This window comes from Porites lutea, chromosome 2 (genome assembly GCF_958299795.1).
Source record: "Porites lutea chromosome 2, jaPorLute2.1, whole genome shotgun sequence".
Lineage (NCBI taxonomy): Eukaryota > Metazoa > Cnidaria > Anthozoa > Scleractinia > Poritidae > Porites > Porites lutea.
Window position 1 is genome coordinate 12,065,452 of NC_133202.1, and position 18,696 is coordinate 12,084,147.

Consider the following 18,696-nt stretch of genomic DNA (forward strand, 5'->3'; position numbering starts at 1 on the left):
CATAGAAGCGGGGAGGGGGGGGGGGGGGGGTGAGGGCTGGTTGGATACGCAAAACCCTCTGGGAGTTCCGTTCGTTCAAGGTCATTCTTGATTGAACGTTGCCCTCACGGGCAGCTTAATAATAAAGCACGAAGCAAAAAACGTGTTCCAGTGCCATGGGCGATGTGTAACCGGTTTGAAGCGCAGGGAAACTTATAGCAGGGTTCAGTAGCTGGAGAGCGATGGTGGAATGGGAGGTTGTTAAGTGCGGTGAAACTCGCAACTGGTGCTCGCTTGCGGGGAAATATGCAAACTGTTATCGCAACTTGTGCAACCGGTGTCAAAGTTGGGAAAATATGAACCTCTTGTCATCAAGGAGGGAGGAAAAAATATAACTGCAACAATTCGCCACTTTGAGGTTGCGCGGGAGACTCGGTCGAGATGGTTGTTACGTGCATTGTGGGACCGTTTTGGGGGACGCATTTTCATCGTGGCGTCAAATTTGTCCCCCAAAACAGTCCAACAATGCACTTTGACAACCGTCTCGACCCAGTCTCCCACGCAACCTCAAAGTGGCGAATAGTCTCAGACACTGGGGATAGTGCATTAACTAATTAAGATGTAACGGCCTTCGTTCTTTATTTAACGTGGTCCGGGTTTAAATCCCGGCGTCAATGTCATGTGTGAGTGGAGTGTGTTGTTGGTTCTCTTCCTTGCTCCGATAGGACTTTCTCAGGGTACTCCGGTTTTCCCCTGTCCTCAAAAACCAACATTTTCAAATTCCAATTCGATCAAGTATCATCGACAAAGAACCTTTATGTGCATATGCTGCCTTCAAATCGTTATTTTCTTATTTAGTATAGATTGACTTCTTACCTCGTTAAATGATTTTTTTTCTTTCCAGCTTTTCGTATTGTTGTCTTTGTGTTCTTGCCGTTTCCGTTTTCTTTTAATTCACAGTTTTCGCTTTCTTCTTCTTTTTCCTTACATGTTACCAATTAGAGTCATTGATGTCTCCCAGCAGATGGCCTGAGAGGGCGTGGCTTATCAAAAACGATCCAAATGCAGTGTGAGTGCTTCTTAACAAACTTCTTACTACCGTATCTGAGAGTAACATAAACTCAAGCAGGCTGTTTGCGGAAAGAGTCTTTGATTCTGTTTAATTCTCTTTCGGATCATTTTACGTTTCTGGGAAACTGCCGACCTACCCCTCCCCTAAGCCAACATTAACAGTTACTGTACTTCTCACTTAGGGCAAAATGTTGGCTTAGGGGAGGGGTAGGTGATCAGTTTCCTATAAACGTATAATGATCGTAATTTTCTACTCTTTGCCAAGTGCGTTCATGATTTTCCTCTTGTTTTTGTTTCAACAGGGTTAAAGATGCGGCTGCGAAGGACTCCACGTTGTTAGCTTCAGGTGTGTATTTGTTGATTTTTTTATTACGCGACCTCAGAGGATCGTTCGCACGCGACATTGTTGGATTGTGTTGGGTTGATTTGAACTCTCCTAATTTCAACCTGATCCAACATCATCTAACAGCATCCAAGACAAACATGTTCAAAACGGACCTAACCGCCATAACATGTGACGTCCAAGTGTCAAACAATGTTTAATGAAGTTAGTCCATCTTGTTGGATGCCCAGAAATGTGAGGTAACATGTGGCGGGTTACCCCACCTATCATGTACAAACGTGATCAAATTAAAATGAGAAATTATCTGGGCAGGCGGGTTATCTCAGCTACCTGGGGGTCCCCACCTCCATGTAAACAGGCTCTAACTCTAGTGTCATGTCGCGGGTGGGGGGGAGGAGGGGGGGTTACTCCCATATATGCGCTAGATAGGTGGGTGCCGCCTAATAGGGTATGGTTTTTTTAGGGTCTTGAACCTTACTAGGGTACCGTTTTTGCCCTTGTTGGTATTGCGTTTCTGGTCTGATCCTCAGGTTTGGCACCTAAATTGTATCAGTCATCAAATTGTTAGTCTTGTTTCTCCCTTGAATGGGGTGTCATTTTTTGTATCAGGCTTGGGCCTTTGATAGAGTATAAATTTTCGTTTGTCTCATCCTTGAATAGTATCAGGTTCTAAGACCGTGGGCGACACACACCTATCCGCTATTTATGGGAGTACCCTCCCCACCCCTCGTGATTTATTCTTATCTTCTGGACCGCCAGCGTTTGACTTAACCGATAAAGTCTCTTTTTTCTCCGTTTTCATGGGCCTCTCTTCGGACTAAAGTGACAACAATGAGTGTTCACGATATACTGGGGAAATTCCGCTTGGATGGGACTGCTGTGGCCAGCAATCTAAGCCCTGTGAAACCACGGGTAAGCTATGCATATTGGTAGTTTTTCGGTGAAGTATCCATGCTGTAAACTTACGTTAACTATGGTAGCCTCTTAGAGATGTCTTGTGCCCGACGGTCGGCCTTGTAGGCAATCACAAAATCTCAGCAGTTTGGGCGGTCGCTTATGATAAGTTGTAAAATGTTCAGGTGATACCCATGCTTATCAAGTCCGTGTTCTGTGCTTCACTTTTAGGAGAGAGGATTACTTGATAGGCACATAGAAATAGGCGCAAAAAGAGGTAAGGACAGGGAATGTTTTTGTTCGTAGACGACCCCATAAACGGCTTCCCCTTTTAACCAATCAAGAAACCAAACCAATCACGACTTCCTCCAACGAGTTTCCCGCGCTTTCTCGCGGCTGCATCAACCTCGTTTTCGGGCTCTTCCCGTGAACGAGGCTGTTGCTGCATGCAAGTCCTTCACCAAACATTTTCTGTTGTTAGCTTTTGGTGAGTATTTTTATTTGGATTTGTTTTGTTTTTGCGAAAAATTTATAGACAGTGCCATTTGTGATTGATCTGAGTGAAAAAAAACCTTCGCTTTAATGATACAAAGTCAATCAAAAAACTCCCGCAAATATTTATCTTTAAATTCCGGTCTCTCTGTCTCTCTCTCTCTCTAGATTTAGATGTTAGGGAAAGAAGATACCCAGATGCCCTTACGGCGTCCTACCATGGAATTGAGTAAGTTTTTCTCTCGTAACATTTGATGTCTTCTTTCAGCCACTGTCTCGAATCATAAGCTGATTTAGCTGTTAATTTTTCTAATAAACAATTCTTTGATGAAGATGAGTGTGATAGTTATGAAAAATTACGCTGAGTTACCAGCCATGAGTGAGCTTACACAAAAGGACGGCAAAACCGTTTTTTTGTGACCAACGTGACAGGACTATTACTTGCGTGTTTTGTCGTGACCTTCAGTTAACATCACTATATTTTGGTCTTTTACAAAAAGGTCTGCTTAAAAAAAGGTGAAGTTTGGCGGAATACGTTTTCAAACGTAATTGTTGTCACGCTTGTCACACAAGGTTTGCCGTCTTCTTTCCTCTGCCGTTATTGTGCGTAAGTTCACTATTTTCACTATTTTCAGCTCCGTGCTGCCAAAACAGCTGAGCCGCGGAGCCCCTCACTTTTTGTTACGTCAAAAATTTGTACGACTGACGTCAAACGTCCAATAACTTATCTATTATTGCACGAGTGACGAAATTATTCAAATGTGGTCAGCGTAATCATATTACGTAGGAATGGATGAGGGATTTAGTCAACCAAAAACTTAAAAATGTTTTGAATAAGCAACAAATTTGGTCTCACCACACTGATTTGAAATTTCGCAATGAATAGGCCACTTCGGAGTTGCCCAAAACCTCGGTTTCAAAGCGAGTCTTAGTGCAAAGCCATTAATATGAAAATGAGTTTTTATTCTCATGCAAACTCATTTTCACAAGAAAGGTTTTGCAATTAGCCTCGTTTTGAAAGTGCAAGTTTTTGGAACTCGGACTAGTGATTGTCTATTAATCTGTAACACAGCCATGTGATAAAACATGCCATTCAAAAAAACCACAACATAGTAATTCTGATTCAATGTTTTTTGTCTCAGATATTGTCTGGATAATCGTGATGCCATCACCAAAGATTCACAACTCTCTTCTCTCCAATCTTCGCATGTTAAATTCGAGACATTGTCAACCTGCGTACAAAGAGACAACAGGCCGCTAGAAACACGGTCCACTCGAACTGTAACCAAAGCTGCGAAAAATGACACGAAGCAAAGTCTTATGAAGCTTAGCGTGCCTTTGATGAGAACAAAAGTGGCGGGAAAAGGCAAAAGACCTGCTGCTGTGGAAAGGTAAGAAAAGTGTATATACAAGAAAGTAGTTCCCCTGAGAAGTAGAGTCAATGAAAATGCATTATGTATAATTGGAAAGGACTTTGTAGTCTGCGCCAATTCTGACAAAGACGTTAAGACCGTCAATCTCAGGGAAACACTGATCTTGTGCTGCACGTTTCCCAAAGACTACAGGAGGTAGTATCAAAACGAGGTTAAGTGCTCAGCCTTTAATATGGAAATGAATTTTCATCCTCATGCAAATAAAACTCTTTTTCACAAGAAAGGTTGCGCACTTGATCTCATTTTGAAAGTGAGGATTTTGGGAACTCGGAAGTGGCCTATTCGTGTTCGTGCTGGGAGTAATATTGCAGGAAAAATCGCAGCGGTAGAATCTGCTGCCTCTACATCAACACGCACTATACTGAAATACCATTGTGTGCCGCCATCTGCAATATTGCTGGAAATGTCAAATTTTTCATTCATTTTTTACCACTTACCGGAAACGTTACCCTTTGCTCGCTTGGTAACCACTGTGCCGTTGCAGCGTGCAATCCCATCGGGCGAAACATGTTGTGCGCACTATTACTAGTAAGGCTGCAATCTGTATCCGAGTCTTTACTCTTTAGTGGGCGAGCTGTATATGAAGCCATATCTTAATGACGTTATGTTTGTCTTGAGTCACTGTTGAAAAGTATATATCAATTGCCTTTTTTCCACAAGGCCTGTCAAAAGAAAATCACCAGTAGTAAGAAAACCAGCTGTCGCGGCAGCAAAAAGGAAACGACAAGAGTCATCTACTGAAGGTCTGTCCATAAATTTGATGTGTTCACTAGTTGTGTTGTTGTTGGTTGCAATTTGGTTTGCTTTGATTTTAGTCCCTCTTACGGGTCAGTTGCTGCACGTCCTTTTGCCTTCAAACATTCCTGATTGCCTAGAACACGTGGTACGCGCAAGCAGCCATCGAGAGAAGAGAACATATGTAAGGAGAGAATGAGCTTCCTCGCGTGTGTCTTCCTTTATCGCACGCGCGCCTGTTACCCAGGCATCTTAAGGTCTAAGAACCGGACATGAATAGGAAGATTGTATTCGTTGTGTGCGATGTATTTGGCCTGACCTGGATGAGGACTCCGCTATAGCCTGCGTAGCAGGCGCCGGATTCTTTTTAGGACGAAGGGACCAATTTCTAGGGCGCGCGCGCACGAGAGGATAGAAAAGCAGAGGAGGCTTCTCTCCTCCTCACGTGTTCCACTCGCGCGCTCTATAACGACTAACCAAAAACTAACAGGCGCCTGCCACGCAGGCAAACTCCGCTGCGAATAACATGTTGATGTCTGAAGCTCAACTGGTAGAACAGCGACTTATCTGTAAATTGCTTCAATTTTAGAAACCAAACCTCACCAGAACATACAAGAAGATAAGAAAAAAGAAACGCGATCGGAAAGACACAAACGAGTGAGTACTTTAAGTACACTGGTTATTAATTAAAAAGTGTATTTTCATGTCCAGGATTTTCCCGCTGATTTTAAGCTAAAAATATTCTTGTGTCGAGTCTTCGATTTCAGATAACAGAGTTTCGTATTTCAGTTAAATAAACCGTTTTGTGACCAGGAATTGAACTCTCAAATTGAACTGTAACAGTATGGTGTTCCATTGCGCGTGCTTCATCGTATAATTGTACTTCAGGGCCGGGTTGTTCGAAGCTGGGTTAAGATAACCCTGGGTTAGTGCGAAATTTGAACTCAGATATGAGAGCTTAAAAAGCAAATTCAGTTTAATTCTCTTTGCCTGCAATTTGATAATTGCATACTCTAAAAAGAAAAGAGAAAATTATCCGAGAAAGTGCTTTTGATAAAAAGATAAAGAAACTCGGGTTAAAATTTAACCCCGGGTTAGCGCTAACCGGCGTTCAAACAACTGGGCCCTGTATTTTTTTATTCTATCACGTGCAAAAACGTTCTTCACAAAGTCTTAGTTTTGCGTATACATGCTTTTCTTTATTTTCTATAAGGATTTAACGCCATCTTAACTTCGATTCAACAGCGCCTGCGTCAAGTTGTGCAGAAAACTCTCCAAGACAACGGGATTGATTCTAATCACGCATTCTACCATCCCTGCACCGAGCGACTATATTCGCTCTGCAAGAGCTTTCTGAAGGTAAAGTTCTTTAAAAATTTTCCCGGACACTTTTTACAACCAACCAACACTGACGTATATTGTTTTTTTACTGCACAGTTGATTTAACAACTTCTTTTTTCAGGACCTTCGTTCCTCTCACGGCTTGAATGATGAAATGAAGAGATTAGCATCAAGTAATGTTCAACAGGTACAAAGTTTACTTCGTTTTCAGTTGTGTGGTAATGTATGGGTTAGTTGATCTGGGCCGAATTGTTCGAAGGTCAGTTAGCGCTAATGGGGAGGGGTGGGGGTTAATTTTTTTTGTTTCAGTTTCTTTTCTAGCATACATTTTTTCCTTCCCGCCGTTGCAGTGAAATGGGCAACCTTGCGTTTGGGCAGCCCCATTCCTAAAACCCTAGTGATATGGACATCCCCTTCTCATACTACCTTAGCGATTTGGGTTAGGGTTAGGGTTACAGGGGATGCCCATATCACTAAGGGTCAGTTGGGAATGGGGATGCACAAAACGCGGGAATGCCCATACATCACTGTGACACCACCCCTCCATTTTTGTTAAGGGAAAATCCCTGGGGATGGGGTTGTTTTTAGAGCATCCAATCATCAATTCGCCACTTAAGAACTGAGAAGAAAACTGGACCGAGTTATGTTTCGCAAAGACTTCTGAGACTGTTAAGAAATTATTGACCAATAGCTGACCGCCGCGTCCCTGGTAACCATCCCAGAAGTCGTTGCGTTAGTTAACTCGGCCCAGTTTTCTTCTCATTTCTGAGGTGGTGAATTTGTAGACAAAAAGAATTTTTAAACTCTCGTGTCTGAATTCAAATTTCGCACAATGCCTGGGTTCTCTTAACTCAGCTTTGAACCTCCCGGCCCATAACATTATCAGCTATTCTCTCATGTAACGTTTTTTCGTGCTGTATGGCACAGTCATAAGATCATTCGCCTCCCATGAATAGACCTCTTAAGCTTGTACGTTTTCCTTTCCTAATGAAGTTCTTGGGGGGATTTGCCCCCCTGTTGATACATTAAGCGTGCGTAATGCACGGAATTAAGACGAAGTTTGAATGAAACAGTTCTCTAGAGTAGAGCATTATCACGTGACCTCCATTGGCCAGGGTTGGAAACCCGCGAGGGATGTCATACATGGGATGAATTCTTTGCAGGTTTTCCCTCTTTCTCCGAGAGCTTTTCTTCGGGTACTCCGGTTTTCCCCTCTCCTTATAATCCATCGCCTCCAAATTCCAATACCATAAGGAACGTACGAACACCTCGAAAGAGTCCTAACTGCTTCTCAGGTAACCAACAATTATTTAAGTGTTTTTGCCTGCGGAATGAACGTGATTTGGCGATCAGCCTTGTGTTCTCCTTGACCTAATCCGCCAATCCAAGTAACTAAACGCTCAAGGAAATCAGTTATAAAGTGGGTACAGACTGGCCCAGTATTACTGCCATATTTTAAGAGACATTCAAATTTTCTCTCGCAGGTGATCGAGTTCGAGACAAAGAGAACATCAGCTACACAAAAGACAACTTAACAACTTAAGTAACTGTTAAATTCCTCCATTGTTTTGTATTAGAAATTTTACATCTCACCCCATTTTGTATTAAAATAAAGTTTTCTTTTTCCAAAGTTGTCTTGGTTTCGTAGTCATTACATTAATATAAACAAGCTTCGAGCCAACAATGGCCGCGGAAATGCTGATGAAACGCATTTTCCTGGCCTATTTTGCCTGAAATAAAAAGATGGAAAAATTTTAAATTTTGGACCACAACCATTTAACCTCTTATTTTTATACTCTAAAAAGGCGTTTTTCCTTTTTAGAATGTCGTGAAACGTATTTTCCTGGCCTATTTTCTCTCAAATAAAAAATGGAAAAATTTCAAATTTTTAACAAGAACCATGGACTAACCCCTTTCGAAAAATTCCCAATTTTTCATCTTTTTTAACTTCTTGTTTTTATACTCTAAATAGACGTTTTTTTTCTTTCTAGAATATTGCGAAACGCATAATCCTGGCCTGTTTTGCCTAAAATAGAAAGATGAAAAATTTTCAAATTTTTGACCAAAACCATTAACCTTCCCCCTTAAGAAAAATTCCTATTCTCTATTTTCCAATTCCCCATAATACACTCTGTTTGCCCCCCAAATTTTGCATAAACCATTGTTTTTAAATGCTCCTGGGAGTATTGCATTTTCCCAAGAGCATTTTAAGACAATACGTTATGCAAAATTTGAGGGGCAGACAGTGTATTATGGGGAATTGGAAAATAGTCAATTCTCCGACCTTTTTATCTTCTTTTTTATATATATAACTTAAAAGGGCGCTTTTCCTTTCTAAAATATCACAGGGCTATTTTGCCTCAAGTACAAGATTAAAAAACTTTAAATTTTTAACGAAGACTATTCCTTTTGGAAAAATCCCAATATTTCGTCTTTTTAAACTCCTTGTTTTTATAATCTCAGAAAACGATTTTCTTTTCTACAATATCGTAAAACGCATTTTCCTTGGCTATTTTACCACAAATATCAAGATAGAAAAATTTCAAATTTTTGATCAAAACTATGGACTTACTTCTTTAAAGAAAATCCCAATTTTTCACTTCTTGCTTTGATGGTCTAAATAGACGTTTTTTTCTTTCTAGGAAATCGCGAAACGCATTATCATCGCCTGTTCTCTCCGAAATAAAATGATAGACAATTAAAAAATTTTGGATCAAAACCATGGACTATCCCCTTTGAAAAAATCCCAATTTTTTCGACTTTTTAACTTCTTTTTTTATAGTCCAAGAAGGCGTTCTTCCTTTCTACAATATCGTGAAACGCATATTCCTGGCCTATCTTCCCACAAATATACTCAAATGTTTGACCAAAACCATGGACTCAACCCTTTAAAAAAATGCTAATTTTTGGACCCTATTAAGTTCTTGTTTTTATAGTATAAAAAGGCATTTTTCCTCTGTAGAATATTTCCTGGCTTAATTTGCCTCAAATAAAAAGAACGAGAAATTTCAAATTTTTTTACAAAACCCATGGACTATCCCCTTTGGCAAAATTCAATTTTTGAACTTTTTAACTTCTTGGATTAATTGTCTAAATAGACGTTTTTCCCTTCTAGTATATCGTGAAACACATTATTCTGGCCTTTTTATCCTAGAATAGAAAGATAGAAAATTTTCAAATTTTTAACCAAAACCATGTACTAACCCCTTTGAAAAAAATGCTAATTTTTCGACTTTATTAAGTTCTTGTTTTTATAGTCTAGAAAGGCATTTTTCCTCTGTAGAATATCGTACTACGAATTTTCCTGACTTATTTTGGCTCAAATAAAAAGACAATAAAATTCTAATTTTTTGACAAAACCCATGGACTATCCCCTTTGGAAAAATTCTAATTTTTGGACTTTTTCAACTTCCTGTTTTTATTGTATAAATAGACGTTTTTCCCTTCTAGTATATCGTGAGTAGTATGGGAGGCTCCAGAAGGTCCCAACCAATCACAGCGCAGCAAAATTTTTCTCGACCAATCAGAATCAAGCATACAGCCCATGTGACTTCAATGACGTCAAAGCTCCCAAATATGGGCATAAAAATCACGTGACCCCACCCAAGAGGTGGAGCCGCATACTTGGCATAGTTTTGAAGGACCGCGTAGAACCTGGGTACAAGCGGAACACTCAAAACAAAGCCCCAGTCCCCTCGCATCCCTGTCAATCCATAAAAAAACACACACACACTGTATAGAGTCAACATCACTGCATGGGTTTTAATGAACGTACCGCGTAAACCCTAAGTTACATCCGGGACGTATGTGAGGTCCTAATGACGTCACGCCCATGGTTTTTACAAATCTAAGAGCAGATCCAATTCGTCCCCAATCCTCTCGTAGCCATAGGGATAGCTGGATCGGGTAGCCACCTGGAGGACGCGTTTGTCAAACACCAACCCATAATGCTTCACGCGCGGAACCACTTGAATGTGTTTCTTTTCCAAATCCCGTGTGAAATGATAGGGGTTGACAATGTTCAAATTTCGGCGAGTGTCCTGAGGCGAGTCTAATTCCGAGAGAATGTTCTCTTTCATGGTATGAAAATTGAGGATGGCCGACCCCCGGACGTTCAGCGTGAAACCGCGGACCTTGCACACCACTTTACCTCCACGGGTCGTGTACCCATAATTCTTGGCGCCCCCCGAAACGAACTCGGTGATGACATCCCCATCCAATTCATCTGTCATGTCGCCTAGAAAATCCCCAATGGCAATACTGGGTTGACCGGGACGCCACTTGTACACTACACTGTCGGTATCATAATAAAGCACTTGCTGCTGGAGAGTGTCCAGGGACTCGTAGAGTTTCAATCGGGCATGACACGTGGTAAACGCCGCCACAAAGATGTTGGTCTTGGTGCCTTTGACGGCATTGTCTTGGACACTGGTGTAGACGGCTTCCAAAATATCGTCGGTACAGAGGCGGAGCGTACTGAGATCAAGAGCCGCATCAGAAACGAGGCTGAACAAATGGGCGGGGTTTTGAACGGTGACGGTGGTGGGTTTGTTGATCCGCTCGCCAAACTTGCCCCAAAAACTGTTCAACATGAGTTTGGCGGTGGCCTTGCGACCAGGGTTTTTGGCAATGCTGGCAATGTCCAGTCGGATCCCCTCCCGTTCCTGGTAGCGATGAATGTAGTCGCGTTTTTGTTCGAGGGTCTGACACCAACCGGGCCACCCCGCGGATTCTTGTTTGAGTTTGAGCCAAGTGTTCACGTAATCAGCGAAAAGACCCGTTTGGCGTTGCTCGGGGGGAAAATGCCAGACTTCATGGATCTTGATCAAGGTGTACCCCTTTTCCACGGCTTTGACCAATTCGGGCGTACACCAGGTCCCACGTAGTGTACGATCTGCATCCGAATGAGGGCAATACTGGGTTCGGGTCAACATGGGTTGGGCTTGCTCTGTCTGGACACAGGCACGGCAGAGAGGAAAGGTGAGCTTTTGGCCACAGCGTACAGGCAAGACGGGGTGGAATAGACCAGCGGGAGGCAGAATATCCACCGTAGCCACACCAAAATAGGACGCCAGGGACTGGTCAGCGGGTTGGGTGATGATCTTGGGATGACCGATAGGGTAAGGGCAGTTCTTATTCACCCATGGGTACAGGGAGGTCACATCCACATAACGTATTTCCTCCCCCTCTTCAGCCACGGCATGCAACGCCACGGCACCGGTGCGACCCCCAAAAAAGGCGTCACGGGGTTCCAAGGGTGCCACCAAATCAAACGACGTCAAGAAACGTTGGACAGCTTCATCCGTGGCCACCAACTTGTCCCACTCACACTCCCACATTTCGATCACCGTATAACCCGCTCGGAGCAGGGCCAGGCGTTTGGAGAGCGTGGCCTGATAGAGTTCCTCTACGCTTCGATCCGGTGTGGCATAATGTTTGGCATCTCTCACGGGATAACAAGTGGGACAGCCATGGTAGAGACACCCATGAAATTCGTAAACAGTGCGGGTCAGAGGATCATAGCCATCGACGAAATAACTGTTCACAAGGGTCCGGACAAACTGCTCACCCCCATTCCGGACATGTCGAATGCGATCGGCACTAGCCCCCTCTTTAGGAATAAGGTGTTCTTGGTAGTACAACCATTGTAGGGCCTTGAGGGATTGATTGACTTGAGCCCCTCGCCACCCCTGGAGCGGTTCAACGGCAATGGTGTCGGGGGTCAAATGATGCTTGCGCCAATAGAGATTGCAGGCACTGGCGATGGTGATACATTTGGCCATGGGATTGAACCCAGCCTGCCGTTCAAATTCTTGTTGAAAGGCTTCACATCCCGCTTTCAACAGCGCCACATCTGATTTGCAATACTCGATCATGTCTTGCTGGAAATCAAAACGCACGTTACGATGGACTTGGTCGGCATGCCAACGCGTCAGTTCGTCTTTCTTTTTGGCCATCATGCCCTCAGGATCGTAAAATTCCAAATCGGGGATGCGGCCCACGTACTGTTGATGATCCGGTGTATTGAACAAATGCGGAAAAAAGCCCTTCTTCAATTCGGTCAAATTGAAGGTGCTGGGAAACGAGGCCAGCGGCATAGGTAGGAAACACAACGAGTCAATGAATTTGAGGGGTCCACTCCTGAAGGACAACACTTTTGCGCCCACGGTCAATTGATCCACCACCTCGCGTTGTTGCTGGTACAGTTCATGCAGAATGAACATGCCGTCAAACCCTTTCAAATTGTGAAACACCACGAGAATGGTCCGCTCACTCTCGCTGTCTGGGAGGTCTGTAAGATCATCCAAATCGCGCAAAAATTGGAGGGCACAATCCTCTCCGTCCAACACATGAATGGTCGTTTCTTCACTAGACGAATAACATAACAAATTGGCTACAAACACACCTTCCGCATTCTGCATGGCTTCAAAATCGGCGTAAACAAACAGGGGAGGGGGTGGCGCCACCATGCTACCTCCCCCCTCCTCTGTGGGTTCAGTCTCTTCCTCCTCCACCACGGGTTGAATGTAACACTTGTGGTATTGGATAGACACCCATTCGTGACACACGGGACATTTGGCGTACCCACACTGATGGCGTTGGTTAGGGACGACGGTGTACTGGGCCTGGCATTTGAGACAGGTTTTAATGGATTGACATTGCCGACTGTCCACATGATGACGTTTACACTGCTCACCATAAAACTTGCGATGACATAAGGGGCAATAATCCGTAGGGCGAGTGCCACGCACATAATCGGGACAGTCAAATCGACCACACGCTTTGCAGCGTTTCCCTTGACAACTGTGATGGGCCCGATCGTTGGTGTTGAACCCTCGTTCACAGTCCAGACAATAATAAGAGCGGTTCACAAACGCCGGAAAAGACGTACAACCATCAAAATGATCGTTGGATTTGAGTAAACGGATTGGATGAGGCGCGTTAGGGCCTTTGAAGATGAGAAAAAAAGGTTTCATCCGGGTCATCACCAAGAGTTGATACTGAGACCCCAATGCTTGCTGAAATTGACGCAGCTCGGGTAAACCACAGGGACCCTCAGCCACCCCTGCTTGCTGATGGAGAGCTTGGGCTTGACGTAACTGCACAGGACGACCCCGTTTGAGATTATCCCAGTCACGAAACCCATCCACGCCTTGATCTTTATGGCAGTGGGCTCGCATGGTGACAATCGCGCGGGCACAACATAAAGCATCTCTGTTTCGAATGGTAATAATGCATTTCTTTTTCTTGTTCTCTCGATCCAGACATAGACGTCCGGCATTGCGTTGTTTACGATGGCCTGTTCCTGGGCCGGGCATAGACACAAACACCACATCCACTTGGAACCCACGATCGGGGTTGAAGGCTTCATTGCTGTTCAACTTGCCGGCTAACGTGGCCAACATCTCATCCAAACGAGCGGTACGTTGTAAAAACTCCCCTACGGTAAAATTGGCTGTTTGGTAAGCGTGGGTGAATCCATGCGCTGTGATAGCAAAATTCACAAAATGATGGGCAGGTCGCTGCTCGCGGCCCAGTTCTGTTTCAATGGCTTGATGGAGTGCTTCGGTCAACGCCAACCCAATATTATCTCCAGGCACAGGATCCCGCAATTGTCGTAATTGCGCATTGAATTGCGCCCGCTCCACCACATCACGCCAGCGGCGTCGTCGACCAATAGGTTGCATAGTAAACTGAAAGAGAGGGCCACGGACAGCAGCCCCTCCCAACTGTTCCCACCGATCATAAGCGCGGTCCAATAGAGCATCCCCTTCGTCATCGTCACTGAATGGATATGCCTCCGCCATGACAGCGGAAAACCATTTGAATTTTCCCGCGCTGGACGTAGACTTTTATAGACCGTCTCACGTGATCTCGTCTGCGCTGGGATTGGTGGATCCAGCTCAGGTGAGAGTCAGGTGAGGGGGTTTGATCGACTAGAAGAAGATTGAGGGGGGTCCCCCCCATGGGTACAGACTCCTTCCATCTCCTCTAGGCCTGGACCGAGATCGGTGATTGGCCGATGGAACCTTAGATAAAGTCTGTCCATCAGAACAGACGTCAGTTGCGTTTGAGAATGCCCAACAAAAATCCCGAGAAGGCGAAACAGTTGAAACACGAATGGTACGTCAGGAATAAGGAAAGATTGTTGCAGCAGAAACGAGAAAAGCGGGCGGCTCAGAAAAAGGTGAAACCCCCCAAACCGCCTAAACCAGCGCCGACCCCCGAACAGGAAGCCCGAGCCCGAGAACTCAACCGACTGGCCTGTCTGCGGTATCGCACCAAAAACGCGGCCTATGTGCGTCTATTGAACCGAGACTATTATCACAAACACCGCGAACAGATTACGCAACAACAGCGGGACCGACGTGCCCAGGCTCGACAGAGAACCGAGAGTCCCTTCCGAAAGTTGCGAGCGTTAGCGGACGTGTGTTCTTCCCGTTTACTGGAATTAAAGTATGGATACGCCAGCATCGCACCGAAAAAAGCGGGACCCCGAGGTCAACAAACGGAACCAAAAACTGTATCGGAAACGTCAGTATGCCTCTGTGAACGGGATCGAGAAAGTAAAGGCCCTCCATCGTCGACGCTACCACCAGCACATGGCAAACTTGAAAGCCAAAGGGGAGTACGAGGCCTTCAAAAAAAAAAAAGTGGAGTATGGGATGAAACGCTACTATGCCATGTCGGAGGAGAAGCGCACTGAGGTAAAAAAAAGAAACGCGCAAGCCCAAAAGAACTGGATGGCCAAAATGAAAGAGGAGGGGACGTACGAGGCCTACAAACACCGATTGAACGAGCGGCGGCGACAACTCCGGGCCGAAAAACAACGAGCCTTGGGAGAAGAGGGGTGGAGAGCGTTACAGAAAGAAAAATATCGGAAGCGGATGGAGACCACACAAAACCAACGCTTGGCCGAACATTTGGAACGTCCCTTTCCCCTCCCGTGGTGTCCGCTAGACTGGTCCGACTCCGAGTTTGACGAGGACCCTGTGCAATCATCCCGTTCCGATGCCTTACAACAGTTGCAACAATATCTGTAAGAACAAATGTGAGTTTTATTAAACCATGTGTTTTAAATCATTTCCATTGTGTGATGACTGTGTTCCACTTAATTACATGCCCAATCTCAGTTTGGTTTTCATAATGCGTCTCACAATACGCTCCGTCAGGGTTTTACTACCAGGGAGTTGATCAATCTTGGCAATCATCTTGCGATCCGCCACCCATTTATCTTTCAAGGTCTTGGCTTTGTCATAATCCATGTCATGTACTTTCGCAATCCTGTCTAACCGGTTGATGCCGGGATCCCCACGGGCCAACCGTTTTTTCAAATGAGTGCCAGGGCCCATATACTGATAGCCGGGCCAATGAAATTCAATCCCCGTCTTGTTGAGGAGGTTTTGCACATCAAATAATTTGCCCCCACGTTGCGATCGTCGTGGTCGTCGCCTCGATCGGGCACGGGAAGTGGTTGTCCCACGACGTCTCCGACCCATCACGGGGTTTTCCACGATTTCCAATCCAAGGCTTTCTTGGCGAACCCAGTGGCTTTCTTTTTGGCGATACTGGCGGCTTTCTTTTTGGCAGAGTCTGTCGTGCGTTTGCGAATATCACGCGCAACCGCTTTCTTGATGGAGTCCACTCGTTCACTAGGGGTATCCCAGGGTGCTGTACCGGGCCTGTCTGAAAAAGGCAACTCGTGGGCCAACTCAGCACTACTCACTTGAGGTGTAAACTTGAGTTTCTTTTTAGCACTCGGGGTGATGTTCGGTTTAGGCGGGACAGGTGGTTTTCTGGGCCCAGCTGGCGTGGAGCCTTGTTTTATACCCTGAGTGGCCTTCACCAATTGCGTGAACCACGCTTGCATCGGCCCCGCCTCAAAATCATCATCCTCACCGGGCGTCGTAGCCCCTGCAGCGCGCACACCCCCCGCCGGCGCTCCAAAGGGTTGGCGCACTTTTTTGGTCCAATGGCGTAACTGACGGCTCACGGCTTTGAGTTGCGGTCGTTTCCAAGCATCCGGGACCTCGCTGGTCAGGAGCACATGTTGTCTGGCCGCCAAATCCGCGGCTTTACTCAAACGAGTATCTTCCACCAATTCTTGTTTATACTTTTCTTTTAATTGTAAAAAAGCTGGGGCGTTGTCCACCGTGGTGCTCACCATCTCGGGTTCCATGGTGCAACTGACGTGTCTCCTTTAGCGCATGCAACGTTTATAACATCGGTAGAGTTCCGGCCAGAGAGCGCCGCCTGTTTGAGCCATCATGATGGCGCGCCGTCGTTTCACCGAATGCGCGGGTTTGGCCATGGCGCGTAAACTTTGGGCATGAGGTTTGAGCAACGTGATAGTCTGTCGAGAACGGGGCACGGTGCCACGGAGCGTGTTCATCACTAATTCACTGATGGCATTGATCTGATCCGCATTGGCCATCCGCAACAATTCTTGTCGTTTATGCTGATTGGCTTCTTGTAAGACACTTTTCAAGAACGGAGCTTGACGTTCCATGCGCCACGCCATGCTGACTCTTGAGTTCAGGCAACGAACAAGGTCTATTTATGGTAAAAAGGGCTCCACACCTGCCACACAATTCGCCATGATAATAACATTGCATATGCGTGCGACACTGATGGCATAACAATGAATCATAGTGGGGGTCCCATTCCAACGTGAACGTCACGGCTTTTTTTCCTTTTTTGAGCACTGGATCGCGTCTAACGTGGACGCGTCCGTCGACGTTTCTTCTTGAACGCCCAAGGCGAGAGAGCCACTGCCAGCATGGGGAGCACGCCTCCACGTTGCAATCCACGTCGACGGCGTCGTTTTCGGGGGACATAACGGTGTCGGCGTCCATTGGGTCCACGGACCATCCTCCAACTAACGCCTCTTCAGGTCCACCCAGGTCTTTTTATACATTTTCATTACATGATAGAACAATTAAACGATTCCCCCGCATAGCGTTTCCGTTTGCCAGATTCCACGTCTCGTCGGCGTTTGTCGGCAATTTTGATGGCTCGCTTGGTTTGATGCTCCCCAATGGCTTTAGTGGCCCCATAACCGGCTTTGAGAATCCCAAGAGGCAGGCCAGGCGAGACACCCCCCACTTGACTATAGGTCATACACCGTGGTCGTTTGGCGGGTCGGCGACGCCGCGTCGTGGTGCGTCGGCGTTTGCGTCGGGGTCCCATGACAGTTCTAAGCGCTGACCACCGCCAGCCTCTTTTATACATGTTCACATCACACTGCACCCCGTTTTTTTGGCGTACCCCTTCTTGGCCAACCACGTGTTGTACGAATCCCTCGTACCACTGGCACGATACTGGCGTTTGTAGTCGGCCACTTGTCGTTTGGCGGACTTGATTTCGGCTTTGGAAGGTATCTTCCACGTATCCGGGGTCGTCAACAACTCAAACCCTTTCTTGAAATTCACCATGTACGGCACCGTCCCACCCTTCATCTTGCGTCGACGTCGGGTCGTGGTGCGTTTGCGTTTGCGTCGAGGGGCCATCCCACGTCGACATTGACCACACATGGTTTTGGGGACCGTCGAAGGCAGGCTCCTGGTTTTATAGCTTCACGAGCGTCGACCCCGTCCACGCCCTCGGCCACGGCCACGGCCACGGCCTCGGCGTGGTGGGGGTGGACCGGACGTTCGTGTGGACGTGCGACGTACCGACGGTCGCCCTCCTTCTTCATACACGGTGGTCACCGTATTGGTATGCGTGATATTGCGAATGCGTCTCCCTCGAGCCCGTTCTTGCGCATCTTCATTCAACAAATCCAACCGTCGCCTTAAGCCTCGTCCTCGATCGTCGTCATCATCATCTTCATCCTCATCCTCCGACGGTGGGGAGGAACCCGGGGACGGTGGAGAGGGCACACGGGGACGTCGTCGCGGTTGTTTGGCGGCCACGGTAGGACGGCCCGTCGGGGTCGTCACCGTGGACGTGGTGGTCCTGGTGCCGGCTCCAGCACTACGTCGGGACGTGGAGGGGCGGGAGGGAGCCGTGGTGGTCGTAGCGGTGGTGACAGGGCGTGGTCTGGGTCGTCTGGAGGCAGTGGTGGTAGTGGCCGTAGGACGTGTGCGGGTGGACGTGGTGGGACGGGTTTGGGTGGCTGTCGTGGTGGGAGCCGTGGTGATCGTGGGTGGTGGCGGTGCTGTGGTGGTAGTGGTGCCTGTGCCTGCCACGGGGGGTAAGGTAAAGGCATTCAGGGCATCGTCCACATTGACCGGGTAGGTCAAATTAAAATCCTCAATCTCTTGATCCAATTGGGCTCGATCCACGGGTTGGGTCAATTCCGCCACCATGTCCGTCATGGTACTAAGGTCCCGAAGTACCGAGGGCGAGGTTGGGGACCCCACCCCGGCGGGCGAGAAAGTCGGTGTGTCCATGCGGACCGACAAG

At 46.4% G+C, this 18,696-nt stretch overlaps 1 protein-coding gene across 1 annotated transcript in view; it reads left to right on the forward strand.

The window, feature by feature from the left end:
- LOC140925637 (mdm2-binding protein-like) overlaps window positions 1–7,918 on the forward strand; it is a 37,354-nt gene extending 29,436 nt beyond the window's left edge. The window contains exons 18-28 of the mRNA XM_073375551.1: window positions 940–1,048; window positions 1,353–1,396; window positions 2,217–2,305; window positions 2,519–2,564; window positions 2,948–3,008; window positions 3,922–4,170; window positions 4,873–4,955; window positions 5,537–5,604; window positions 6,193–6,306; window positions 6,410–6,475; window positions 7,773–7,918. Coding sequence (XP_073231652.1) covers window positions 940–1,048; window positions 1,353–1,396; window positions 2,217–2,305; window positions 2,519–2,564; window positions 2,948–3,008; window positions 3,922–4,170; window positions 4,873–4,955; window positions 5,537–5,604; window positions 6,193–6,306; window positions 6,410–6,475; window positions 7,773–7,823 — 980 coding nt within the window. The 3' untranslated portion in view covers window positions 7,824–7,918. The remainder of the gene's footprint in view (window positions 1–939; window positions 1,049–1,352; window positions 1,397–2,216; window positions 2,306–2,518; window positions 2,565–2,947; window positions 3,009–3,921; window positions 4,171–4,872; window positions 4,956–5,536; window positions 5,605–6,192; window positions 6,307–6,409; window positions 6,476–7,772) is intronic.
- The last annotated feature ends 10,778 nt before the right edge of the window (window positions 7,919–18,696 follow it).